The sequence below is a fragment of the Acanthopagrus latus genome, chromosome 15, assembly GCF_904848185.1.
Source record: "Acanthopagrus latus isolate v.2019 chromosome 15, fAcaLat1.1, whole genome shotgun sequence".
Taxonomy (NCBI): Eukaryota; Metazoa; Chordata; class Actinopteri; order Spariformes; family Sparidae; genus Acanthopagrus; species Acanthopagrus latus.
In genome coordinates, this window is record NC_051053.1 from 8361778 (window position 1) to 8389310 (window position 27533).

At 42.1% G+C, this 27533-nt stretch overlaps 1 protein-coding gene across 16 annotated transcripts in view; it reads right to left on the reverse strand.

The window, feature by feature from the left end:
• Window positions 1-27533, reverse strand: part of dst (dystonin) — a 118892-nt gene that overhangs the window by 2393 nt on the left and 88966 nt on the right. For 7 of the 16 annotated variants that reach the window (XM_037123976.1, XM_037123973.1, XM_037123978.1 and 4 more), the window contains 42 exons: window positions 25114-25275; window positions 24751-24921; window positions 24294-24460; window positions 22956-23115; window positions 22418-22744; window positions 22173-22257; window positions 21374-21615; window positions 21043-21249; window positions 20796-20915; window positions 20552-20659; window positions 20239-20457; window positions 19951-20154; window positions 18941-19172; window positions 18216-18442; window positions 18004-18126; window positions 17783-17884; window positions 16402-16503; window positions 15942-16115; window positions 15615-15770; window positions 15300-15497; window positions 14657-14785; window positions 13977-14147; window positions 11943-12098; window positions 11345-11551; window positions 10963-11082; window positions 10225-10394; window positions 9961-10120; window positions 9103-9297; window positions 8892-9020; window positions 8420-8563; window positions 8035-8223; window positions 7762-7891; window positions 7420-7583; window positions 6825-6987; window positions 6580-6734; window positions 6419-6493; window positions 6197-6214; window positions 5254-5370; window positions 3440-3557; window positions 2514-2579; window positions 672-862; window positions 318-428 (listed from right to left, as the gene is read on the reverse strand). In XM_037123976.1, coding sequence (XP_036979871.1) covers window positions 318-428; window positions 672-862; window positions 2514-2579; window positions 3440-3557; window positions 5254-5370; window positions 6197-6214; window positions 6419-6493; window positions 6580-6734; window positions 6825-6987; window positions 7420-7583; window positions 7762-7891; window positions 8035-8223; window positions 8420-8563; window positions 8892-9020; window positions 9103-9297; window positions 9961-10120; window positions 10225-10394; window positions 10963-11082; window positions 11345-11551; window positions 11943-12098; window positions 13977-14147; window positions 14657-14785; window positions 15300-15497; window positions 15615-15770; window positions 15942-16115; window positions 16402-16503; window positions 17783-17884; window positions 18004-18126; window positions 18216-18442; window positions 18941-19172; window positions 19951-20154; window positions 20239-20457; window positions 20552-20659; window positions 20796-20915; window positions 21043-21249; window positions 21374-21615; window positions 22173-22257; window positions 22418-22744; window positions 22956-23115; window positions 24294-24460; window positions 24751-24921; window positions 25114-25275 — 6564 coding nt within the window. Of the gene's footprint in view, window positions 1-317; window positions 429-671; window positions 863-2513; window positions 2580-3439; window positions 3558-5253; window positions 5371-6196; window positions 6215-6418; window positions 6494-6579; window positions 6735-6824; window positions 6988-7419; window positions 7584-7761; window positions 7892-8034; window positions 8224-8419; window positions 8564-8891; window positions 9021-9102; window positions 9298-9960; window positions 10121-10224; window positions 10395-10962; window positions 11083-11344; window positions 11552-11942; window positions 12099-13976; window positions 14148-14656; window positions 14786-15299; window positions 15498-15614; window positions 15771-15941; window positions 16116-16401; window positions 16504-17782; window positions 17885-18003; window positions 18127-18215; window positions 18443-18940; window positions 19173-19950; window positions 20155-20238; window positions 20458-20551; window positions 20660-20795; window positions 20916-21042; window positions 21250-21373; window positions 21616-22172; window positions 22258-22417; window positions 22745-22955; window positions 23116-24293; window positions 24461-24750; window positions 24922-25113; window positions 25276-27533 lie in introns of those variants that run through there. The other 9 variants (XM_037123988.1, XM_037123981.1, XM_037123984.1 and 6 more) reach the window with 8 other exon arrangements.

A 27533-nucleotide genomic window follows, 5' to 3' on the forward strand; every position in this document is an offset into this window, starting at 1 on the left:
GACGGACATTTTTGTCAGGCAAGAATCAAGCATACAGCCGCTTAGTAATCAAAGAGCTTAAAGCTTATAGACCCAATTGAAATCACATAACACTTTCCAACATCTTCAAAATATTTCACTGTTTTATTTTTCCAATTCATAATAAAAAAAACTGGAAATCAGCAAAAAATCGAAAATATAAACCAATACCAAATATGCCTTTTACAACTAGGAGCCTGTTTCTGGGCGTCATGTCTCTGTTACAATAATTACACAGTAGATTTCAGTTGGGTCATAAATCTGAAGTGTTCCACATCATGTGCTGTATAAGACTATACCTCTGACGATGAACCTTGGCTCCCAAAGGAGTCTGATGATTTAAGAGGAGTGGAGGGTTTGCTGTTTGTAAGCCAGGGCTTATCATAATTGCGGGTTATGTGTTGGGGAGTCTGGGAAACAATGGCAAATCAAAAAAAAAAACAAAACACATGGATTCACAAATCAAAAAACTACAAGAATCACTAGATGTAAGAAACAGGAAAAATTAACAAGAAAAAAATGATCAAATAATGTCAAAAGACTAAATTAAGGCAGATAAAATGGGAGGGAAATCATGGTGAGGAATGATCAATTTGTAGGTTGACGGACGACTAGACAACAACTGGCTCTCGCAGCAGAGTCGGGCCTCTCACCTTGGCAGTACTGGCCGCTGCTTGGTGAGACGGGACCGGACAGCTCTGACTGGAGGTGGATCTGTTGGGAGAAGCTCCTCTGGACGACGGCCGAGACCTCCGTCCTCGGTAGCGGAAGCTCGCCATCACCTGAGTGGTTCCCTCCGGGAGGATGAACTTCTCCCGCAGCTCCATGTTGGTCCTGCCTTTAGCTAAGAAAAGACACTCCAAATGAGCCACACTGCGTAATGACATAACTGTTTTTTTAAAATAGGATTTTCACGTTGTTGATGATGATGTGAGTTAACACTTTATTTTCCACTTGTAGTCCCCAATTTTCCAATAAAAACCTAGAGATATCTATGTAATTTGGTACTACCGTAATTATAAGTAAAAAAAAAGAGTAAAAATAGAAATATTAGCTAATGTTCTTCCTTCAGTAATCAATTAATATTACAAACTTCAACATATGTTTAATTGTATGATTGGCTGTTGAAAAATTCACAAAATGGAATTACCTCCACCATGGAGGTTATGTTTTCACCCGTATCCATTGGTTGGTTTGTCACACAAAAAATACTGAACGGATTTCCACAAAACTTGAATAGAGGATGGGTCTCTGAATAGGCCCTGTTCATTTTTGGTGAGGATCCACATAAAGGGACAAGTCCCTTCTTTTTTTAACATTGTGGGATAAGGTGTTTTTCCACATCTTCGAGTACAATCTGATGTGGATTTTAGATCTGGAAATCTTAATTCATGGTAAAAAATTGATGAGATTAGGTTTAATTGAATTAAAGGGGACTGTTTCCTTGGCGGAGGTATCCACTCTACTCAGTGCCAATCTAGTTTTAGATTTAATTGTGAATAATTAATTGGAAATGCTTCAGTCGAATGCAGTTTCTGTCTCCCCTGAAAATAAAATTACATTACATATATATTTCTAGGCAAACCTATTACATAATTTATTGGGAAATTATGAGGGAAATATGGACCTGTAAAATAAAGTGTTAAAATGATATGGTAGTTATAAATAAATCATAATATTGAATGAAATTTAAATTACATCTAAATAAATCATGAAAACACAAGACTCATGCAGTTTCAGATCTCAACCATACTTGTCCAACAAAAGTGATTACTGCTGCGACAGTAGCAGAATACACTTTTTGTTTCCCAACCGGCAACAGTTGTCTGTTTGCTTGGACTGTTAAACAAATGGTGAAAAGATTCAAATAAATCAAAGTGCGCCGAAACACTCCCACAACAGATCGGCCAAAATCAGAGGAATTACAAAAACCGAGGAAACATAAACCACCCCGCAGTAAACCAAACAGACGTCGCTCCAGCTGTGTTAAAAACAAACTGGCTGACATGCAGTTTTATTCACTGAGCCACACTTTCAAACGAAGTGAACAGACAAATAAATACTGCGTGTATACAGACAACTTGGTCATCTTTCTCAATGTTTCAGTTTCAGCTAAGCCTCCTCTTTAACCTTTCAAGGGGTTTTAAAATGTTTGATTGACTGTTTGATTGTCAAGCGAACCAGTAAACTGCAAAAGAAGCTGCGCCCAGAAAAGCTCGTTACATGCTGAGAGAGAAAGGAAAGAGCTAATTTGGCGCCTTGGGTCCCAGAGAAGTGCCTCAGAGAAAGTGACAGCACTCAACTGCATGCATGAAAACCAGCTGGAGGTGAATGACGGTTGATTGTGAGTGGAGCCGGTGGCTCATGAGGATGCCTCTCACACACACACACACAGCTACAGTAGAACACACCAAGCGGCACACACTCGGATGTGCAGACACACATACCACTGTCGGGTTCATGGAGCAAGGTGAGAAAGTGTGAGATTTGCCAACCTATAGGAGACTGAGTAATTGAAGAGTTTGATTCCGAGCGCAACATTTTGCTCCCATGGTGGTGAACTAGAAGAAATGGTGTCATGTTCAGCAGGAGGAAACAGGAAATTGGATCATTAATACAGAGGAAAGCAGAAACAAGTAGATAACATAAAGCATTTGCAGTAGACATAGCGACAGAGAGGACGCTTTTATACTTTGTAGGCGGCAGATTGGTGATCACACATTGTATTTTTACACCATTTTATGTTCTTACTGTTGGCATTAATTCCTAATTCTTTGTTTTTACCCTGTAATTTTTTCGGAGAGCTTTCTGTTATGTTGATATAGCAGAAAACAGACTTTAAGAAGAACGTACATAAGCATAGAAAGGGTTTTAAAACATAAAACAAGGACCGTACAAAGAGCAAAAGAATGCAAGACAGTCACAGTTGTTCTTTCCACTTATGTTCTCATTGAGGATTGTACTCTCAAACTTTCCATGGATAGATCTAGAACCGAGAAAATGCTGATAATCCCTTTAAAGTCAGTTATTCTGGATTTTTATGTTAAGTAATGAAAGACTTAGAATATTGACCATTTCATTGTGTTGAAAAAAATATTATTTCAACAGATCTGAGAAATGAATCAGCAGACTTCAAGTAATGTGCAGTATCCTTATTTAATTCTCATGTTGAATACTAAACAGTTCCCATTTAATTGTGCTTGGACACTATCATTTAGCATCCAATAAGGCTATAATGGTTCACACGGTATTGTCAGGCTTTATCTGTAAAAAGATTCCAATTAAAATGATCTTTATAATACCTCACCCATGTCTCAGCTTCCCCATGAGATACGCAAACTATAATGTTCATTTGTTCATACATTTGTCAGTATTCATCGGCCCTGTCTTGTGCCTTCCTGTGGTGAACTCTTGAACTCACCTCGACAGGGGTCGTTCTTCACCAAGAACTCATCCAGGGCCATCCAGCCTCCGCCCACTCGCACCATCACAGTGCTGCGTAAAATCCGTACAAGACGAAGCTGCTGAGAGTCTCCAAACTGCCGGGGGACGGGGGAGGGAAACAGAGGGAGGTCGTGTGAAAACACTGACTGGTATGAGCGTTCACTGAAGGCTACAAGCTGTGCAACACTGGAAACCAGACTGGTTTGGAAAGTCATGTTTATTTCAATTAATTGATTCATTATTTGTTTTTTGTTTTTTTGTGGAATTAGACGCCATCGATTTAAATACAAATATACCATGCACAATTTTAACAGATTCTTTGTGATTTCCTCGATTTCTGATTTTGTTTCCGTGTTGCACAGGTTTACACAAAACATGATTTTTAAAAATAAAAAATAACAAACAAAAGAGAAAACACAAAATTTTTAGTTTTTTAGATGTCAAGACATGAATTATACAAAAGTCAATCCAACTGGTTTTTACTATGAGAATGTGCTAGAGTATGATTACTATTTTTGATTCCTAAATGAATAAATAAGTTCTTTAAAGCAACACTTTTGAGCTTTGAACACTTTTTTTTCCCTAAGACTAACTTTTTTTTTTCCTGGAACTAACAGCTTCAAAAATTGGTACACTCCAGTAATAGTGTGAATGGTGTCTCAGCCACTACACCCGGCCGCCATTTGTTTCTGCACTATAACTTCAGTGAGAGGGTAGGATCACACTTAAAATTTCTGTGTACCTTGTAAACAGACAATCATTTGATGTTGAGCCTGACTCGTTTATTATTGGGTCAAAATGATCAGCTAGTATTAGATTGTTGCACCATGTTGGTGTGTGTGTGATTATGTCCAGATTAGAAACCAAATCACTAAACAGAATGTAAAAATTGTGTAAAGTTCCTAAATCCTAGAAAACTGGCTAATATAATATAATTAGATTTTATTCTGAAACAGCAAAATCAGCCCTGAAACTATAATATCAGTCAGGCTCTTACAGATTATTTAATTTCATGTCCTGTATTATATTTTACAGACACACAGCACAGTGGATGTTTTAAATTCTAATCATTTCAATTAACTTGTTGTTTCAGGTTGTAACGGCGTCTGTCAGCAATTTGCTGTCATTTACTGCAGGTTAAGCCTGTGAAAAAAACACATCAACTGAAGGCACGTTATTACACCACCAGGGGGCACTGGTGTATAATAATTTGCCTTCGTCTCACCAACCACACATACCAAACATTAAGAACACTGAGCATGTTATGGATGTGAATGGTTTATGAGGTGACGGGGGGAGTCAGCCAGTTGGATGTGACCATGAGCATTAGCACGAAAACATCATTCACAATCACAGCCGCATGCTTTTCTGTCAACGAAAACAATTTCACATCATGATCAAGCGGGACAAACAGCAATCTCCTGCAATCCAGCACTCTGTGGCACTTTTTCTACAACTACGACTCAAAAATACTCGGGATGCATTGACACGGATGCAGATCCAATGCAGCTAGCTCCAATGACACACTGGGAACAACATGAGGAATGGTTCAGATCGGTTCTGTCTAATCCACCACAGTGTGACACGCAGACATGACCAAACACTGATGACCCTCCGCTTAAGTGCCTACTATCTTATATGACATCTCTTTAACTGGTACAGAATCTTGCACTTATATGATTTAAGAATGATTTAATGCCACTGGTGAATTTAGTGATCAAATACATTAAAGGTGATGATGATCTGGAGGAAAAAAGAGGCACAAGACACATCTTAAGAATAACCATTTACCAGAATACAGCTTTCCAAAACCGCAACGTGTAGGTGGGGGGTAAGATTTTGATTTTCCCTGTTTGCTATTGTCTCATCGCCGATTAAGGAGTCATGTAAGCAGTGAACCAGACCAAACTGTCGAAAGAATTATTTCAATTCAATTGTTGTGTGAGACATGAAAACAAACTACTTCATAAACCACCACTGCAGCCCCTATCCCCTCTTACTAACACATCCCATTCTTAATCTAAATCCAACAAGCTGCACAAAGCACATGAGGCATATGAACCCATATCAGCAATGAATTTTTAAATTGCAACATGCACTTGGTCAAGACATGTTAGCTCAGTAGGTACAATGAAAATAAAAGTATTCATTGAAATCATCAAGGCTGCCCGACTATGAAAGTAACAGTAACACATAAGTATGTCAGCCAATGTTGAGGTAAATCATTCCCATGATACTGAAGCACCAAAAGGCAAGCACACAGAAAGCATTATTTTCCAAACTGCCCAGCAGATGAATTTATGCCCATGGACCAATAAAAATATGGGCTGAAATGGTGCTAGCACTTTAAAATTGTATTGTCTGAAACTCAAAAGCAGACACTTTAACATTTAATACACTCAATATCACCTGGAATTTCAAAACAAAACAGAACAATGAGGAAAAACACTATAAAACCTAAATACATTGGGCATTTAATGATTCTTTCGTTAGTCATCTTAAATCTGCTACCATAAAATTGTAAGATTTAAAAACACATCTCAGGCCAGTGTTCCTTAATGATTAAATCAAATGGCCGTGGATTTTTATTTCTACTTCTGAGTTTCAGTGTGTAAACATCAGCCAGGAATCTGGGCAGAGAGTGTTAATTGGAAAACAAACATGGTAAATGAAAAAGGTTTGATAAGGCACTGAACAATAAGGTTAATAAACAGAAGAGGACTTTCACATGTACCTGGTTTCCAAGGTAGAACTGGTGATGAAGAACAATAAAAAACATACAAAGTTAGAGTTTTTAGCATGCATTGAACTTTTCTGACAGCACATTCAGCACCTACCTTTTTTCATTAAAGTGAGCTTATTGTATTTCAAACAGTAATATGAATCATGGCATCGCTTGTGTTTGCTAAAACGTACTTTAATAAAAATGAGTTGAAAAGGTTGAAATGTTGTTTACCCGGTATTTGTTGGCACCAATTTGCTCCACTTGGAATCGTTTTGGACATTTGCATTTTGCTACTTGACGTGTAACCTAAAGAAAGAGGACATTTTATTGCACCACAGTTCCCGAAATATGTTTCCAAGTTTAGAAATTCTGGGCTTGAGAGTTTGTGTCACCTCATCCTCAATTTTGTCAGCATCTGTTAGTGGTTTGTAAGCGTCCTTGTTGGGATGAAGAGCTGCCACAAACTCATAGTAGTCAATGTAGCCGTCACCGTCTCTGTCAAATATGTCTGCCACAGCGCTCATCTCCAGACGACTGGTGGGGAATTCTATAGAAGTGCCGGTTAGAGTTAGAAAACAAGCATTCTGTAGGCTGGCAAAATGCTGTACAGTTGTAAGTTTGTGTGTTTGACACTTACTGGAGGAGAGAATGCCTTCTATAAACTCCTGTCGGGTCACCTTGCCATCTTGATCTTTGTCAATGCGGCGGAAGAAGTCCATAACGCGAGACTTTTTATGGTTCATCCAGCGCATGTAGCGCTTCCGCCACACATCGAAGTCAAAGTTGGCAAATTCTTTCAGCTGCACAGAAAATATACATGGCTGATTTAAACAAACAGGAAAGCAAGGAAACTACAATGATGAATATAACAAATCTTTCCAATCACATGAGAAGGTATCATCCAACTATCCAGTGGACCACACATTAGTTACCAGGCAAGCTTACTTGTATTTTTTTGTAGATAAAAAATAAATGCAAAACGTTTTTTGTTTTTTTTCACCAAGATGTTATTCAATATATTTTTTGATCAAATTACTAAATGTATTCAAAACCAAGCCATGTTTGCACAGCTCAGCTTTATTTATTAGCTTTAACATAATGGCTTTATCAAGATACTCTTCAAACTGGCATCATTATCACAATACATATTCTTTAAATGTTGATACTGATCAATATGGAAAATAGATATTTTTTCACCCAGCCATACTGAGAGCAGGTTTCTGCTTGATTACCTCCTCCAGCCTGTCCATGGCATCATTGAGCTTCCTCCTTCTGTCCAGAGCCAGCAGCCACACGTGTTGCCACTTGGTGACCAGCAGGTTAACCCGAGGGTTCTTGGTCTCAATGGGAGCTTGCGTTGCTGACGCATACATGGTTTGCGTGGGAGAACGTTTTCCTGTGAGGGAAAGACAAACACCTTTACCATGCAATCAGGAGGAAGAGATTAACAATGACATCATTCCAGGTGCTAAAATGGACAAGATGAGGATGTCGCGTCACCCTGCAGTGAATCAACACTAGGCCAGATGGCTGGGGTCACGCTCCATGAGGGGTAATAATTGTGGGATACATACTTCCTGTTCTTCCTTTGCCAAGCACGGGGATCTGCGACTGGTTTGGGGGCTCCACTGCAGCTTTTCTTTTGTGTGTCTTGGTGATTTTGTCAACATCGGGTTGCTTCCTGGTCATTTCCTCCATGAATGCCTGCACGGGAAAAAAAAGCAAGTATAATTCCAGTTCAGTCAACAGCTATAATCAGACGACCAGTTTAATTTAGATCAGAGCAGAATGGTTCCTCACTTGAAGAAAAATGATATAGATTACTTTTATCTGCAGTTTTTCTTTACCTGGTGTTCTGCTATGAGGCTTTTGACCTCCTCGATCTCCTGTGGCAGCGCCTCCTTGTCCTTATCGTTGAGGTTGGTCTCAGCCCACTGCAGCCAGGTGAGCAGATTCTCCAGCAGCTCCTGAATGGCTAGCAGCTCAGTGAGGGCCGTGGCCAGTCGCTGCTGGTGCTGCCTGGCCCAAGCCTGCACCTGTAATGGTTACATGACACACATCAGTCATACTATACAGAGGCAAAGCAATTTCATTTACAAGTGTTATGCTAAAACTACAATCCAAAAAACATAATCGCTGCAGCTTGAATCATCCAAACTGTGTAGTTCAGTCATACCTGTGGCTATGACAGAGCTGAAAGGCATGTATGCAAGCATGCAGCTGTGAACTGACCTCTTCGAACCGGGCCTTAATGATGGTGTTCCAGTGTTTGATGGTCGTGATAGAGTCTGGATGGCAGATGGTCAGAATAGCCTCTCCCATACTGGTTGCTTTATTTAGAGCCACTCGCTTTTCTTCCAGTTTCTTCATGAACTCCTTAAAAGTAGCAAATGGAAAAAGAGTTCAGATATAAAATTGGACTGTTTTCAGGGAACATAAAATTGAAGCATTCAACGCTGGAGCAAGGCAGAGCAATTTCAGTTAGATGAAATCATAGTTGAAAAAAGAATCTATAATGCTGCATATTTGGCCTAGAAGAAGACAGGCTGCAATCACAGAATCAATGTCTTAACTGTTTAACATGCCGGCATGTCACTTTTTTTTGGGGGGGGGGGCAAAAACAACCAAGATTGTCAGACTATGACACTTAATTATAAATGTAAAGTTTAGCACAAGAAAAAAAAACATTATTTGTATTTCTTGCCTTGTGTTGTTCGATAAGTGCCTGCAGAGCTTCCTCATCATCAGGCAGGCTGCCATGGAAACGCAAACTCTGCTCTGCCTCGGCCAGCCACTCCAGCAGGATGTGAACAGTCGAGTGAAACTCCTCAGCCTGCAGTCAGAGGACATCAGTCAGACTCACACAGACAGTTTTTTACCCTTCTATCTAACGACCACAGCAGAAACTATGGTACCTGACACAGCGCCTGCTCCAGCCGGGCCTGTTTGGACACAGACAGGTTGCACACCGTCTCCCAGCGAGTGCTCAGCTCCTGCATCTGGACTTTGACCCAGGACGAGTCATCGTGGCTGCTCTCAATCAGCTCCTTGGCTGAACGTTTGAGGGCCTGAACGCTTACGGTCCTCTTTCCCAGCTCTTTCTGGAAAACCTGCAGGGAGCAGTCAGCAAAGGAAACAGTCAAACATCACAAAGTAAGCTATTTACTCATGACTAGAAGAAGCACAAATAGGATTAGGGTTTTCCTGGAGCATTGTGACATTGATATGCAAGATTTGAGTCAGATTTGGTAATTATCATAATGACAGGATCAGTGTAACACTTTAGATATAATTTCAATAAAACAAAGGGCAATTTTACTTGTTGATTACAAAATACAATGCTCAACTTCAACAGCGTCACAGCTGTTGGTGCAACAATAACAAGATTACTGTGTTGCTGATGCAGAGCAGTTATTATGAATAATAACACAGGAAATGAGCAAACAGGACAGCATCAGTTTCCAGACATCTCTGCTGGACAGAAAACTTCAAAGATCTCGGAGTAGAAAGGTACCACAATAGTGGTTCTTCTGTTGTTTGAACAGACAATCCAACCCTGCCGTGGTTTAAGTGTCCTTTGTTTGCTATTGTAATAAGTAACAATCAGTGCGGCAAGGAAAGGGTTGTGTTGGTGCAGCAGTGAAAGATTTATGCTTTTGGTTTTGATGCTGCCTCTAAAGACTTTTCTGAAGACCAGCACTCATTTAGCATGTCAACAGTGGATTCTTGTAGCTTTACATCATGCTGTGGTGTGGTCTTGCTTTGATTCCTACCTTGTGGTTGTCTATCAGGTTGAGAACCAGGTCTATGTCTCCATGCACGGGCTGGTCCTCAGCCAGCTGAGGTTCCACTCTGTACAGCCAGTCAATGAGAGCCTGGAGAGCGTCTGTAAACTGGCCGGAAAACAACAGGGCCTCCTCTAGCTTGTTTTGTCTGCAGGAGAACACAAATTGTTACTACTAGTACTGCAAGACTAGTAGTTGACGGGGGTTAAAAACAACAACAACTACAACAACTGTGGCGAGACGAATCCTTACCTTTCCACTGACTTGCCACAGACAGTGTCCCATCTGTCCCTCAGTTCGCTCAGCATGTCGTCCAGCTTCTGATTATCATCCTGAAGGGAGGTTTTATCTTTAAGGGCCCGTCCCGTTCGTGTTGTGGTGTCATACACTGAGTGCTTGCTGCCCACAGCTTTTTGGAACTCCTGTGGATTAAAAACATTTCATCAGGCTCATCATTCAACCACTACTGCATTTATGACGAGCTGATTACAGTCTAGTGTGGTGGATTTCTTTACAGTGAACCATTTTAGAGGATTTTCTTCCATTACTCTCAGCATCCTAATCTGTGTTTGTGTGTGTTTTTGTGATTAATAAGACATTATTCTGTGGTGGGAAACTAAAAAAAAGAGGGTCAAGAGCCAGTCCTCCACAGAGATTAAAAGTATCCAAAAGCAAGGTCACCCCTAAAACATTTGGTCCATCCCGGGATTATGATAGGATTAGCACAACATCCTAGCATAACAGTGCTGGGACAACCAGAGGGGACTGGGTAGTCGGTAACTTGAGCAAATGCACGACTAATGCGTTCAGTAGATACTGTAATTCCCATAAATAGATTTCACTGCTGGGATTTCCTCCAACATTACACATTAAACATGGTGCTGTCTCATGATTCTGACACTGAGTTGTTTTATAAATGAGACTGTGCTGTAGATGCTGTCAAAGGTCCCTCGTTATATTAACTTGTGCGATAAGATAATGCTCGGTCACCTTGTGCTGCGCCAGCTGTGTCTTGATTTTGTCCGGGTCGTTGGCAATTTCCACTTCTGAGTCCAAAGTCTTCTCAGATTCGTCCAGCCATTCCATCAGTTTGTTCCAAGTTTCGTGGAACTAATGAAGGACAAAGAAACAAACACATTGTTTCAGAAAGGTATGACTTCACTTGATTTATCGCCGAGTCCTGTTAAACGTTTACATGATTAAGTTTTCAGGCCCGTGGACACATTAATGAAAAGGCTGTAATACGCTGCAGACAGAACAAGGAACAGGCTGCATATACTATTTCCACAGTGTTCCAATGATAATAAAAAGCCCCTAACAGCAGTTAACAATGCCTATTTCAAACCCAATTTAACATTTCACAGAAGAGTACCTGTTTGGCTCTCTTCCTGGCGTCGTCCAGCAGACGGCCTCGCTCGACGGAGCGCTGCACCAGCTTCTCCCAGCGGCCCTGCACACTGAGCAGCAGGTTCTTGATGAGGACCACATCCTGTTTCTGGCTGAAGTACTTCAAGTGTGTTCCTGTCTTGTCTAGTTCGATGATGTGGTCCCTGTGGGAGTTCACCTCTGTCACAAACATCTGGTGGAGAGATTGTTAGAGTAGGTGTTACTGTATTTAAAGGCAGCGACAGCGGAGGTAATTTAGTTCATGTGACTGATGTGGTAATGAGCGATGCACTGAATGACGAAACAGACGGAGTCATTAAGTCATTGTTGGCTCGACGGCAAAGCCGAACGGGGAATTAGCAAATGCAAACTCCTCTTTTTCAAATGAAACTGATATAATTTTCCACTCGCTAAAGAAATGACACAGCAGCTGGATAAAAGCATGGAATTGTATAAAAATGCCTTCAGGGGAAAAGTAAAAGCAATCACGCAGACACACGTTAAAAAAAAAAAAAAAAAGTTCCATTTGTCATCAGCATTTAATTTCATCTCAGAGGTTGTGTAACCCTCTGGACAAACATTACCTTATGCTCATCAATCTGAAACATGATGGTCTCCAGTATGAGCGAGGCGGGAGAAACCATGTTCAGTGTCTGCTCCGCTTGGGTTAACCAGTTGATGAAGTCCTGCAGCGAGTTGTGGAAATCTGTCGCCAGCGTCAAGGCTTCTTCCAGTTTCACCTATAAGACAAAGCATCATTGGATCCGGGAGCACAAACAATCCCGCTGTCTTTGTTTACAACCCTAATAGGGCCGAAGGATATCACAATTACATCATGAGTCATGCTTTTCATCGCCACTGACAAAAATATAAAAATATGATGTGAATTTTGCTGGAGTCTTTACCAAAAATAGCAATATCAAATAGCAATGCAGCTCCTGAGATTCGAACATTGCACTTGGCCATATTGCAGTCTCGATAATATTTTGATTAACTGTCCGGGCCTGACCTGTACCACACCATACACTGCTAAAAAAACAAACCGTTCAGTTGCTACAACACTAGGCGATGAGGGAGGAAGAAAAAAAACAAAACAATTACACTCCCATTGTGCCAAACATGACCTCTATTTACACAGAGGAAGTTAACATCTCTGGAGAGGCTGATGGAGAGGCAGAGAGGGAGGTGATGAGCTTTTAATTGAATGAGCGAAACATCCATTGCTGGAAAAAGATCAATTTGTTGGCTTGTCGCATGACCGCAAAACGCTGCGTTAATGACATTGCGAACCTGATGAGAGCTGTGGGTATTAATGTGTTTCTCTCAGACGCTGTGGGTCATGTTGAGGGTTTTGCTAAATATTGAAATGCATTTTATTTCTTATTTCTGGGGCTCGGCAACATGGTCTTAAAATAATACTATGATATCTTTAGACTGTATCACGATGCACAATACAGAACTCAATATTTTAAAAATCTCATCGTATCTCTCATCTCAAAGCACATCGTATTAGCATAAACGACTGGGCAGCAAAAGCAAATATAACGATTTTTGTTATCCCATGTGAAAATTTGATGACCACTGGTGCTTTCCAGTAACGACATGCAACTTAGTATATTTACTCAAGTGCTTTAAGGTGCAATACGTAAGAATTGGTCACCTTTCAAATTCATACTCAAAACAGAAAAAGGGCAGCATATCACCAGTCAACCACTATCTATAGCCGACATAAGCTAGTTTCCAGTTTCTGCTCCTTCATACTTCCACTCCACTACTTTTTTGAGGCAAATATTGTAGTCATCAGTAGTTATCAGCAGTAAGATTTAAAAAAAAAAAAAAAAAAGAAGAATGCTTTTTATAACACTGGCACTTTCAAAAAATACTAACCTAAATGGATTTTTGACAAATAATCATCAGTAATGTGGATATAACGACTAAGCGAGTAAAGGCGAGTATTAGAACAACTACAGCAGAATTCCTTTCTTTTCTTAGATAAAAAAAAGTGTACAGGAGAGTCACACTGCTGCAGAGAGTCTCGGCTGGCAGCTGCAACCCTGTGCCGCTCTAAGGTTTAGCAGACTTTGAATTCCTGGGAACAGGACCAAAGTAAATAGGAAGCAAAACGCTACAGCAAACTCTCCAGCAGCCACAATGAGGAGCTCCATATCTGGAGTGAGAGTGGTTGGGGAGGGATGATTTATTCTTTAGCTTCGTAGAATGATGAAGTTTATTTACTGGAGCCACAAAAGTGAGAAACTGTTGTTCCAAAGGAAAGGATTTCTCAAAAAACAACAACATGACTGATGAGCCTTTGTGTTGGCTCATACATTAGCCGAAGCTCTTTTATTTATTTTACACTCCTGTCAAGTGTTCACTATGGCAACTCTTGAGACAAACCACTGTTGTTTCTCGCTGACTCATCTGCTGTGATCTACAGTGTAACCACATCCTGTGTGTCCTTGCCAGCACTCTGTAGTTGTAAGCCTCTAATCCCGGTGCCGATAATGAATGGTGTAAGGACAGAGTCACGGCTCAAGTGTCTGTCAGAGGGCTCTCACTGGGGCTCGGAGCTGGAGTTGTGAATCATTAGGAGCAGCGTTGGTTGGCTGCTCACATACCTTTCTCTCAGCGACTTTCCCCTGCACGGCTCCCCATTTGTCCTTCAGGTTGGCGAGGTCCTGCTCCGTGTTGCTGTCTGGACCCTCGGGCGACACGGCGAGCAGCTGGTGACCCTTGTTCACCAGCTCCTGATACAGCTCCTCCTTGGCCTCGAAAGCAGAACACAACTCCTGCAAGACACAATGGCACGATGAGAGCAAACAGGCTACACTCCCGTTCGCTTTAGTTTTGGATGACAGTGTGTGAGTCTGCCGTGCCTGTAGTGACTGTGATGAATCTGTCAGTGCACTTTATTTTTATGTTAGGCCCAAAAATGGTGAAAGAATGAGCAGAGTGGTGGATGGTGGGACTCGTTTATAATGTTCTGATAAAATCGCATTTGGTTCAATAAGATGTCACTGATGAAGGTTCTGCGGGGAGAGTTTGCTGTGAAAGTATCTTGAGATTCTCCATTAGAGATGGAAGGAAAACAAAGGAAAACATTCCTAAATTCATTACAGTCTGACACGGTCCAATCAATTCGAAACGCTCTAAAGGCTTCTTTTGTCTTTTTGCTGCAGTAGTGTATATCTGCAGTGTCATTTAATTTTCACACTAGAGATAAAACACAGAAAAGACACGGCCGTCTCCTCGCGAGCCTGCCATCTGTATGCGGCCTCTCATATTGTTAAACACATACCAGATGGGCGTTAAGCTGCTCCCGGGCCGTGTCTGGTAAGCCTCCCACAGCCTTTGATGCCAACAGCTGACGCTCTGTGTCTTTCAGCCATTGCTGCATATCTTCTATCTCACCATGGAAACCTTGGGCCTGCAACACAATACAACCTGGGTCAGGACAAAAGGTGTCACACACACTCATTGTTTGCAACCTATGGTTCAGAGAAGAGGATGTGTGAGTTATTAATTCTTCGCATTCATTTAGATACCAAAACTGGCTGTCGGCTGTATAGACTAAAAAGCCTGAAAGGTTCTGAATTAAAGCCTTTTTCTTCGTAAATCGTAAACTGAATTGATTAAATTTCTTTTGGCACTTTTAAAACTCCAAAATCTCATCTGTGAAAACCCTCTCATCCTCGGACAGGTTATGTGTTTTTGGAGAAACCTTTCAAACTTGTCTTCATTATTTTGGCTTCTCATATCCCTCCTCACATCAAAATGTCAAAAGTTATTAATAGAAACTCCACAGGATGCAGAAGAAGTGGGGGAGGGAGAAAAGAATCTCCAGAAACAATTTATAACTGACATATTGGCTCCCCTCGGAGAATAGAATCAATCACATCTTATTAAAAAAAGAATCAACACAATTAAATTATTTTTCATACCTGAATCAGAGCACTCTCCAGTTGTTGCTTCCTCTGCGCTGTCTTCTCCAGGATACCTTTCCACCGCTGGTCCAGGTTCTCCAGTTTGCTCTTCAGACTGGAAGCTTCTTCTCCAGCGGTGGATTCCACCAGATCATTGCCGGCTTTATTAACCGTCTCAACTGTTGCCTTGTGAGCCAACACGTCATTTTGGAGAACCTGAGGAGACAAAAGCAGCCAGGGATGTTGAGTGGATGGATCTGAAGCACAAAAGGACTAAAGTGTACAGGGTAAAGGTTCATTGTGGAATAAAAGTGTGATCAACTTATGTCTTACATGATGCTTGGCGAGCTCTATCTCGATGGCTTTGGGGTCCCCTCCAGCCTTTCTCTGCTCAGCGAGAAGCTCCTCGGTGTGGCTCATCCAGGCCAGCAGCTCGTCCAGTGCGTGCTGGAACTGGCCCAGTGCCAGGAGGCCTCCCTCCAGTTTGTGCTAGATTAATGACAGATCAAAACATCAGATATCATGGCGGGCGAAAGCACTCAACCTGTGTTCAAAACAACACATCCCACTGCCTGTTTGATCACATTGTTGAGGATGTTTTCTAGACGATTTTTTTATGTCTAGATATGTTTTGACATGAACACGTTTCCCTCTCCTGACCTGTCGGCTGATGATCTTCTCATCCAGGTTCTCCCAGAGCATCTTGAGCTCAGACATTGGCTCCTGGATGGCGCAGCGATCTGCCTCCTCCGTCACCTTCTTCAGCAGGAGGCCTGACTGGTGGTTGAGGCGCTCCATTTCTATCTGCAGCTGGTAAGCCTCTCCTTTGAACTCCTGAAACACACACAGTGATACACCCAATCAGTCAACAGAGGTACAAAAGCCTTATGGACAATACACATTTAACTACTGTCGATGGCTTTTCAACACAAGATCTGTCTTTTTGTGAATCAAATACAAAGTGACGACCTTATGGAGCTCAAGCTTTTGTAACTGTACAAAACAGGCCAACTCTCGCCTTTTGACATTAACACAGCTGGTACATGACACAGCTTCTGTAACGGTGAATTCTGCAGTAATGTTAAGGAATTGAATTTAAAACAAGAAAACAGGACTGTACCTTGAGCTCGACAATCTGCTGCTTGACAGTTTCCAGGTCTGTGCCTACAGGTGACATTGAATCCAGTTTGCTCTCCAGAATATCCACCCAGTCAAACATACCCTGTGAACAAGGTGGGAAACCATTGTTAGTGGCAGAAAGCAAAGCTTAGTGCACAGGGAGTCAGGTTTCACACTTAGCGTCCCGTTGTGAAAAACAAGCCCTGAACGTAAATACCAAAAACCATTACCATCGTCCTTAAAGTGAGTTCATGTCAAGCAGCTGTGTGGAGGACCTTTTTCTTTTTTTGAGGAACTTTGAACACATGAGTCAAAGTTTGAACCAAATATAGCAAAGTGCTGTGGTTTGTGTTTATTGTTTCAAAATTATTTGCTCTCTTGTAAAATGTTGCATCACTTCAATTATGTGCAATAAAAAAGCGCCGTAATCTGTGGTTTTCAACTCAGGGCTGCTACAACTGTGTGTGTTTAACTTTCAATCATGTAAATGTCTTGATGAGCAAGCATATTCTATTATTAGTTGTACACAATAAAGCAGGGTTGTAAAAAGTACCCCAAAGTCATACATGAGTAGGGGTAAAGATATTCTGTTAAAATGTTACTTTGGTAACAGTGAAAGTCACACATATATATAGAACTTGAGTAAAAGTCTTAAATCATCTGAGAGTAAATTTTCTCATGTATCAAAGTATTATTTATAATTAAATGTATTCATATATCACACCAGTTGATGGGTTGGATCGAGCATTTTTTCTGGTGTTTTTTAGTAAACTCAGGTAAAATACAAGTACTTCAAACTTGCTCTCAGTACTTGAGTGTATGTACTATGTTACCTTACATCATTGCAATAAAGACAAAGAAAAAATAACAGTAATTGAAAAGTATATCATGATTTGGGGTAAGTTTAGGAAGAACTTTACCACAAAGATCTCACTATGTCACAATCGAAAAACATTCATATTAAATTGTGGAACTTAACATTCATTTTAATCCAGTCGACAATGTGTGTCTTTTTGTTCCTGCAGTTGAATGTTTGAGCTTCACTGTGTAGAGTGATGTCAGTGCAGAGTTGGTCTCATTTTAAGAGGCGGACATTATTTGTGACATCACAAATTGTTTGGCTCCAATCCTGGTCGAACATTTACCATACATAAATGTGGAAGTGGAAACTTGAAGCCTCCAGTGCCCATGCACTGAGAATGGACTTTACAGCGAGTTAGGGGACAATGTGTTTATTTGCATATTCATATATTCTGGAATTTTAATGAGGGAGAAGGAAAGGGTGCTATTTTAAGCAAAAACCAAGTCACACACACACTTTCTGGGCCTCATTACACGTATGGATGAGATCTTTAAATACAAAGAGGCAGCAATCAAATTACCTGCAGGCCATCCTGAAACTGCACAGCAGCCTGCATGGCTTCATCCAGTCTCTCTACTCTCTCCTTCCAGGTCTTATTGAGATTCTCCCACGCTGAATTCACCTGGGAACAAGACACAAGTACATCAACAGGAGCAGCTGAGAAAGATCAGCACAGACACTCCAAATAATCTAAAAGACAAATATTTCTGTGTGAAGATGGTTTTAAATGTCTTTTATTACCTCATCGATACTTTTCTTTATCACAGGTTTATCAGGCTCCCCGCAGGCGGTCATGAGCTCTGCACCCTGGTTTCGAACCACATCAAGCTCTTCCTGCAGCCCGTCGATCTCCTCCTTAAATCCCTGTACGAGTACAAAAACAGTGAAGTTTAAAACAAATCGCCTAGCTTCAGGTGATGAAGATGAAGATGTAGCTTCATCTTCTGTCTGACCTCCACAAACTCCTGCTGCTGTTTGACGACCGATGGGTCGACTCCGGGCTCCTCCAGCTCTCTCAGCAGGTCCTGGCTGTCTTTGATGGTGACGATGAGCGCACAGTGGTCGCACCAGAACTTGTCTGCCAGGTCCATCACATCCAGCAGCTTTGCCTCTCGCTCTTCCAGCAAGGCCTGGATGTCACTCCAGAGGAAGACCATCTGGTCCAGTTTGTCTTGTACAGCTTGGAAAACCACAAATTACAATCAGTATACAACGAATCAATTAACAGCATTAAATATGGAATACAAACACGAACTATCAGCATGTGTTGCTGCTTGTGCCAAATGGAACACATCCCGCACATCGCAGGTTTAATGAGACACTGTTTGGTATCCGTCTCATGCTTTAATTTTTCCTTCCTTCCTTTGCCTAAAAAAAGAATGGCATTCTAATAAAAGCCACACCTGGAGGAAAGCTTTTGCAGTCCAATGAGCAAAAACTTTGCCAAAACTCTTTAAGCCAAAAAATCTGAAGAATGGTTACACATGTGTTGATAGGGGAAGAAAAAAGAAAGGCCTTTTCTTCCTATTGACCTTTTATTAAGCAATTTGCCTTATTGACTCTGAGAATGATCCCAATGCCCCATTATGGTAAAACTCTCCTAACTGGATTCAGTTCTTTCAAAATAAAAGGGAATCAAATTGATCAAAAAAGAAAACAAAGATGATTTGACATTTACCTTTGGCTGATATGTCCTTGTCTGCTCCTTCAGAGCGCGCTATCATCTCCTCGCCTCGCTGCCTCAGTGTCTCGTAAGATGGCTGCAGTTTCTCCAGATCCACAGAGACGGCCTTATTTTCAGAGATCTGCTCCTTGATCTTGTCCACCTCCACTGAGATAGACGGAGGCTGCCGCAGGCGTTCAGCGATCCTCTCCAGGGACTCCAGCATCGGGTCAATTTTGTCATGGAACTAATGGAGGAGGAGGAAACACTTTACTCTCCTGTAGGAATATCACTCAAGAAGGCTCTCTTGTTGAAAAAATGTATGTATTTATAAGAAGAAACAACCCTACAATTACATTTTAAATGTTGACTTTACTTTTACAACTTAAAATTATTAGTCTCCTTTACCAGATGATTTTGAGGTAATGGATTCTTCAAAGTCACTTCAGCAGATTTTACAGTGTGTAAAAGTAATTTATATCTTGTAGAGACTGACTGATACATGTCGGCTATTTTATTGGCCAATATTGGCCATTCACAGATATATTAGTATATATTGCTGTCAGGTTATACGTTGTCCAGTATGCACAGATATGACAATGCAAAAATAACAAAGTCGCTTGAGTTTTAACTTTTAGACATTATCTTCTGTAAATAAATGCCTCATTGAAAAGTAAAGCAATTAGTCTATTAATCAATTCATCAGTTGACTATCTTGATATTTGATAACTGTTTAAATTAATGTTCAAGCTAGAATGCTTAACTCTTAGTTAAGACAGTTGTAATCTCTATTTCAGCTATCTGATTTATAAAAAAAATAATCCATTGTTTTGTTTCTTTATTAAATAAGTAAGTAAGCAAGTAGTTTTAATTACAATCAAACAATTTTAGTAGATCTTTAAAATGTTATCAGGGATGGACAGAACAAGCAGCCATTTCTTCCTTTTAACATAAAAGTGATATATAATAATAAGAAAAAAAAATAGCTGAGAAAAAAAAACACTTTGTGAACAACTGCTCCACACCTGAGTGGATTTGGAGATGGCCTCATCCAGAGTCGCAGCTCTCTGCTTGACGTCCGCCTTGAGTTTGGTGTACAGCTGGTCTGTGGCTGTGTACTTCTCTCTGATGGGCACTCCCTCCTCTGGGCTGAGTTCAAGCAACTGAGGCCCGGTCTTATTCATCTTGTCGATGTGCGGCTTGTGCTCAGCGATCAGCTCGCGCATTTGCTGCAGAGGAAGCGACATGTTACGTTTTTTTCAACACTTTAACAAAAGCACCGCGCTGAGCATCGGCTTCTGTCGCGCTCTTACCCTGAGCTCCTCCTGCTGCTGCCTGAGTGTTTCATACTCGATGGCGGGTGGAGGCAGCTGGCTGAAGCTGCTCACGGTTTCCTGAAGCCACGGCCACATCTCCTCGTAAGTCTCCCAGAACTGACTGGCCAGAGACTGGGCTCGCTCCAGCTGCAGAGAGCGCTCCGAGTTCAGCTGACTGACGATACCGTACTTCTCCAACAGAGTTTGAGTCTTGGCCTGAGGGAAAAGCAAGAGGACACTTTAACTTATGTGCATATTCTTCATGAGTAATTGTCTGTTTCAGTTATTTTCTGTAGTAAATTCTTTTAACCTTCAGGATTTCTTTCTCCTCTGGGTTTTTGCTGTTCATGATGGCCATTCCTGTTTTCACAATTTCATCCACTGCATCTTTGTGCCTCATAATGTCCATGGAGAAGATCTGAAAAACCGGTAGGGTGAGTTTGCATGTTACAAAACAAGCCGCTGTGTTTACTGTACTTTGTTTAAATGGAGGGACACACGCACACACACACACACACACACACACACACACACACACATTATGACAGGCTAACCTTCTGTGCTTGGAGCTGGGCTGTGGTTTGGTCCTGCTCCAGCCTGATTTCGCCCATCGACATCAACTTCCTCTCGGCGTCAGTCAGCCAGGCGAGCTCAGAGTCAGCAGCCTGCTCAAACTGGAAACAGACCGAAAACATTTTCCACTGCTGAAAATGTCTCAACTCCTAATTGGAATTACCAATAATAAGAAACAGATAGAAAAGCCTGATGAGCAAAGGCTGTGTATTAATTTCTGTGGTTTACCTGCTGTGATTTGAGTATGTCGGCGTTGATCTGGTCGACCTGCTGGGTGATGGTGTCGCTGACGGCTCTGTACCGCTCATTATCTTCAGTCACTAGCTTGTCCAGAGCCTCACGCGTGTGCCAGGGGATCAGATCCAGGAGAGAACTGCTCAACTCATTCAGCTTGTCCACCACTGGCTTCTGGTCTTTGGTTTCCTTCAACAAGGCCTGGACAAGATTACATGAGACACAGAAAACACCGGCTTAGGCATAACCAATCAGCCCATTGAGTCTTAGAGGTATTTTATGTTGGACATAAAATGAGGTATTTATTTCGTTAGGGGTGAATTACCTTCTGCCTGCTCTGTGCCTGTATTAGCTGCTCGCCCACTGGCTCCTGATCAGCAAACGTGCTGGTCTCAGACTCCACTTTCTCTAGCCAGGAGCTCAGATCCTCGTGGGTATGTTGCAGCTTGGTGGAGAGACTCAAAACCTGCTCCAGCTTCTTCAGAACGGTGTCGCTCATGGAGTTGATCTCGGCGTACTTTGTTTTTATTCCGTCCAGTTTGCCTTGGATAACAATCACCTCATCACCTATAAGCAGATAACAGATTATCTCTAATTAACTAAGGGAGTTTTGCATTTCAGCTTTTGGATAGTGGTGTAGGATGTGCTGCTTCAGGGAACTAGAGCGAGATTCACTTAAAGATTAAGATAAAGATGTTGTCTGAGGTCACGCATTTCAATTCTGATGGTACTTGCACCCTGTCATAAAACCCACTGACATATAAAGAAATACTTTGGCAATTTGGTAAATACAAGCTCTTGGCTTAGCTTAGCTCACTCATTTACATGTTATATCTTGTTTGTTTGATCCGTGGAAAAGATTTTACAGCGGTTTACGTGCTTATTGTTTGCCAAGTAAGGTCATTGGTGGAACATTCTCATCATACTCACGGCAAGAGAGCAACTTTCTGATGATGACAAACTGTTTTTTTAAACTAGATTTCAACACATTTTATTATTCATGATTGTGAGAGGGATTGAGTATTGAACTGCTCCCTAAAAGAGGCAGGAAACCTTACAATGTGTATGTGTACAGAGGCAATTGTTTTCTGTATGAATTGTGACAGTCAAAAATTTAGACATGCCTGTCGTTTGCTTCAGAAGCTCCATCCCGTTAGAGATGGCTTGGTCGACATTCTTCTTCCTCAACTCAATATCCCTTTGCAGTGCCTAAAAAGGAAAACAGACCCTTAGAAAGCCAGTGAGAGTGACAAAGACCTCTACTGTGAGCAATGGACGGCACACCAATAACTAAAGTCAACTGAAACATGACTGATGCAACTTAAAATGAAAGGACAACATAATGCTTGGCCTGAGGAGGAGTGTGTACCCGTTGTTCTGCCAGCTGCTTTTCAAGAACATCTATATTGTAGTCCTCCACGGACACTTCGTTCAGCCTGGTGTGCGCCTCGTTCAGCCAGTTCATGAGAGCCACTTCGTCCTCTCCGAACAGCTGGGCGTTTGCCAGAGCTTGCTGAAGCATCTCAGCTTTCCTCCTGCACCGCTCCTGGAGCTCGATGTAACTGCCCTGGGTGGCGTCCAGCTTTGACTGAACAAACTCCTTATCGTCCACTGAGCTCACAGTTCTTAGCATCTGACCCAGACTGACGGCCTGAAACAGGTCTTTACTGTGATTCATTATCTCCTCCTCTAAGGCCTGACCACGGGGGATGGGAAACGAACCAAGGAGACATGACACAAACACAAAACACAAACATAAAACAAAAATGTGAAACGGAAATTTTAATGAAAAACGGAATGGGAAATAATGAAAAGCACAAAACTTAAAGTTACGAGCAAGATGAATGAAACTGAAATCAGCTGTGTCGTAAAAACGCGTGGCAGCGATGTAAGGCGAAGGACGTTACCTTGTGCTGAGAGATCTGATCTTCCAGCTTGGACGTCTCGGTGCCGATGGGTTCGGAGTTGACGAGGTGTTTCTCTGTGGCCGCGAGCCACTCGCTCAGCGGCTCGAGTGTCTCGTGGAACTGCTGAGTCACCACTAAGATGCTCTCTAGCTGCTTGTGCCTGACACATTTATGCAGATAATAACAACAGTGGATTAGGACCAGAGGAAAGTCATGGACAGAGTGACAGGACAGTTTATTTCAACAAGGCCTATTAAAAGTATGTGAAACTGGGAAATGTTAGAAATACATTAATAATGTTTTACAGCCCTGTTTTGAACTAATCTGCTCTTGGAGGAAAGTGAGAGTTAATATAAATTCTTTAACCCCGACCCTTAAATTAAATTATTTTTCTTTTAAAATCACAACTCCTAACACATTTAGCAAGCTTTTCATTAGCAATATTTAAAGGAAAAGTTTATGGACATTTCTGGAAATGCCTTAATTGCTTTGTTGCAAAGAGTTAGGAGAAAAAACACATATCACTCTTACAGTATGTCTGTACAGTCATGTCACCTGAAGCTACAGCCAGGAGCTGCGTAGCTTAGCTTGGCCCAAACACTGAAAAATGGGGACAATGCTAGCTAGCTTTCAGTTTACTCGTTTCCTTGGCAGAAACAATTGGAACTGGAAACAGCTAGCTAGCGGACATGCTGTTTCCCTCTAGCTCACCTGGGATTTCCAGACTTTCTTAGTACAAACACTTGAAGCTAGTAACAGGAAAACAGCAAGCTAGCTAGCTAGCCCTTATCAAACCCATAAATTCACTTCTTCCTACTGAAGCTTAAATGAATAGTTCAACATTTTAAGGAATGCACTTCTTGAGAAAACAGACAACTTTACCACTCAGGAGATGTAGAGCAGGTAGTTAGCAGTTAGCTTAGCTTAGCTTAGCTTAGCACAAACACTGGAAAAAAAGGGAAACAGGAAGCAACCTGTATCAAGTGTTTGTGTTAAAGACACAAATGCTAAGCTAACCAGCTTCCTGCTTTATATTCACCTAACAAACATTATAAAGGTTAGTCTTGTCAAATAATATTCGTTGAGAAAGCGAATACGTGCATTTCAGAAAATACTGAACTTTTCCCTTAAAGCTTCAGTAGGAGGAGGGTGAGGGTGAAATTCAGGAGGTGGACATTTGTAGAAAGTTGTGAATACTGTCAAATCAAAATCTAGGCAAAAACACAAATTCAGTCATACTGCTTTAAATCTTGAAAAATTAATTTGCATCATTTATCTGAAGCACACAGTAGCCTTCCATTTGGAGGGTTGTTTAACACTACAGGTGTATATACAGACCTGCTTTCAGCCTTTTTGAGCAGAGCGTTCCACCTCTGCCCCAGGCATTCGATCTCTTTTGCAACCTTCTCCTTATCCACAGACTCTGCCAGTTCTGCAACCTTACCGCCCTCTTTCTTTATCAGCTCCACTGTTGGCTTTCGCTCATCCAGCAGTCTCTGTAAGAGCTGTCAAAGGCGAACAAAGGGGGGGAGAGTTATTGGGCGCCTTTAACATGCTCCAACCACGAGCATTGCCTGGTGATGAAAAACAGTAAATCTAACGGGCACAAATTAAGCGTCCATTAAACTGAAAGCTTTGTGTAACGCACTCACGTCTAACAATGGATGTCAATTAAATGAGATGAATGGCAAAGTCATAACATGGATTTTCTCGTGCCGAAGTGGAAAGGATTAAAATTGCGGGTGCGTATTTGCAGAGTGTGTTCATATGTTTGTGTCACTTAATGCCAGCTTACTTTCTGCTCTTGAATCTGAGCCTTGACCACTTTAAACTCTGCAGATGGAGGTTTTTGATTGGCCATGAGCTCCTCCGTGTCAGTCAACCAGCTGAGCAGTGACTCCAGAGCATCCTGGAACCTCCCACAGTGCAGCAGTGCTTCGTGCAGCTCGGCCGAACGCTCGGCGATCTGCAGAAACATGGTAAATATAGATGTCACCTGTTCAGACTGCACCCAGTAGCTCATCATAAGACAACAGATGATAAGAATGACTCATTACACAGCTGATATCTCTTTGTATTTGACATCAACCAGTTGTACCGGCATATCTCTTTATATTTGAGATCGACCAGTCATCCTGGCATGTGAAAAGCAAATAACCTTTTTATTGAGCGTATTCCACTTTGTGTTGACTGCCTCCAGGTCATCCTCAAGCTTCTTGGTGCTGGTGCCTTTGGCAGCGGTCTGTATCAGACCCTGGCCAAGCGTGTTGATGTCTTGGAGCTGCGCCTGCAATGGATCAATGTCGTCTTTCTGGAACGCCTAAAACGAAATGGAACAATTCAGCATTATTATTTTTGTGCTCAAATTACAATTGGATCACTCTTATTTGAAAGTTTGTTAAACTTCCTGGTTTACTGTCCTAACTTTGAAAAAAAGAGAGATTTTGATGATGCAGCAGTTTTACTAGATTTTTTTTGGGAAACAGCCCAAGTTAAGTGACTAATTCTGAAAAGTGTCCCTTTTATGGTGAGTTAAGTTGCTGTATCCCTCCCTGTCATGACTTCAAAAAATGGTTCTGTTCCGACAAATCAGATGTCTCAAACATCACAAGCGCATGAATTAAAAATGTCATTATTTAGATTGAGACATTTTTTAGGGAAAAGGTCTAGCATTTTTAACAAATCTCTGCACACCAAAATGTTTGACAGATGCGTTGGATAAAGGTGCAACTTAATAACAATGAGAAGAACTCGTGCACACTGTCTCCCTTCCTGCTTAAACATTTATGAACACGGCGATTCGGACTGTCCTGTCCTGATGGAGATTGGACAAGACTGAAATGTCGGGTTAATAAATATTTAAGCCGTAAGGGAGAAAAGTGTGTAGGCGTTTCTCTTATATGAAAAAGTCAGACCGAAGTGATGCCAGGAAGCTATTCTGAATCCAGAGACACCGCTGCCACGACATCGCCTTGTGTTTAAAATCCAGCTGACGTGAACAACTCTCTAACCAGTCGGCAGCTCCTACAAAAGCAGTAAACAGTAAAAGCACAGCTGTGCACAATCCGACTTCCAGCCTGAACTAGTGAGCAACACCTATTTCACTCATCGTGTAATTAGACATGAAAGAAAAACACCAAGTCAGCAATTCATCGAAAGAGGTGTATCATCTAGTGAAAAATGTGTTGGACCGGCTAAAAAGCAAAACTCAGATATGAGAGAGGAGGATATTTTCGGGGGCACCTGTGGGGAGAAATAACCCATCGAGTCCATTTCAGGACACGAGGCGATGACGTTCAGTAAGGCTTCTATCTCGTGCGCTCCTGCGTGTTGTAAACTTTTAGGCAGACAGGCCTCCACCGACTGTAGAAACTCCTCCAGCTCCTCCATGTTGTATTTGGACGCTCCTTGTTGCACAGTACATGGTTGTGTTGGCTGGGGGCTCTCTAAGGGTAGGGTTACAGAGTTTCCGTATGTCTCAGGCTGTGTCACCACCACACTAACCAGCTCACAGTCGTCCTGAGGTGAAACATCCTCTAACAGCTCAGCAGTGGAGAGTTCGTCATAGTCTGTTAGAGTCCTGGAACGCCAACCAGAGCTTTCGTTTTGAGTCCTGGAGCCTGACCCTAAGGATGACCGTCCCGTGGAGTATCTGTACTCTCCATTACTGATGGTATCCACCACACCAGATCCTGTTTGTCCTCGCTCCTGGACCAAGCTGCTACTGTGGTAGAGGCTCCGGCTGTCCCTCGCAGGTGTGAAAGGGAACTCCTCCTGCCCTGAGCTGAGTGACCGCCCAGTTCTCAGGTCCCCGGACATGTGCATCGCCTCTGAAGATGAGAGACTCCTTGTGCCCGGTCCCGGTCTTTTGTGGGATCTGTGAGCGTGTCGCTCCCTTTCCACAGTTGGACTGTACAGACCTGAGTCCTCTTCAGATGTCAGTGAGCTGGTCATACTCTGCCCTCTCCTGCCATTGACTAACCCAGGTCTCTCAACACTCCCGGACAGCAAGGTCCCACTGCGGCTCGCATACTCGCCCAAATTAGTTGGCGCGAAAGTCCGCCACGACCGCCGATGATGAGGGTGATCCTTCTTCTCTCCTCCCTGGAGACGGGACTTGGGCAGCACTGTATCAGTCACCCTGATCATGTGACCGTTGAGTTTAAGCCCATCAAAGACGGCACGCTCATCCAGCATGGCTGGTTTGCGGGTCCGGAGTTCAAATGAACTGGAAGTAGAGAGAGCTCCATTTCCACACAAGCTGCTGAGGTCCAACGTGCGGTGAGTGTAAGGTAAGGTGCCTGTGAAGTGCCGGGAAGAAAGGCTGCCTTTAGAGCCCGAGTCTATCTGCTCATTGAGCCGCACGGTGTCATAAATGGATCTCTGGGGCACGTAGCAGTCGTCAATGTTCAGGTCCTCCTCCTCCCCCTTCCCCACACAGGAAGGGTTTTGTCTGAGGCAATCTGGTCTGCTCAGCGGCTTGCCCATGCTAAAACAATTGTCACTACTCACAACAAAGAAAAGATTAAGGATGTAGTGAAATCCTTTGAGGTATACTGTTGTTTTAGTGCACACCGA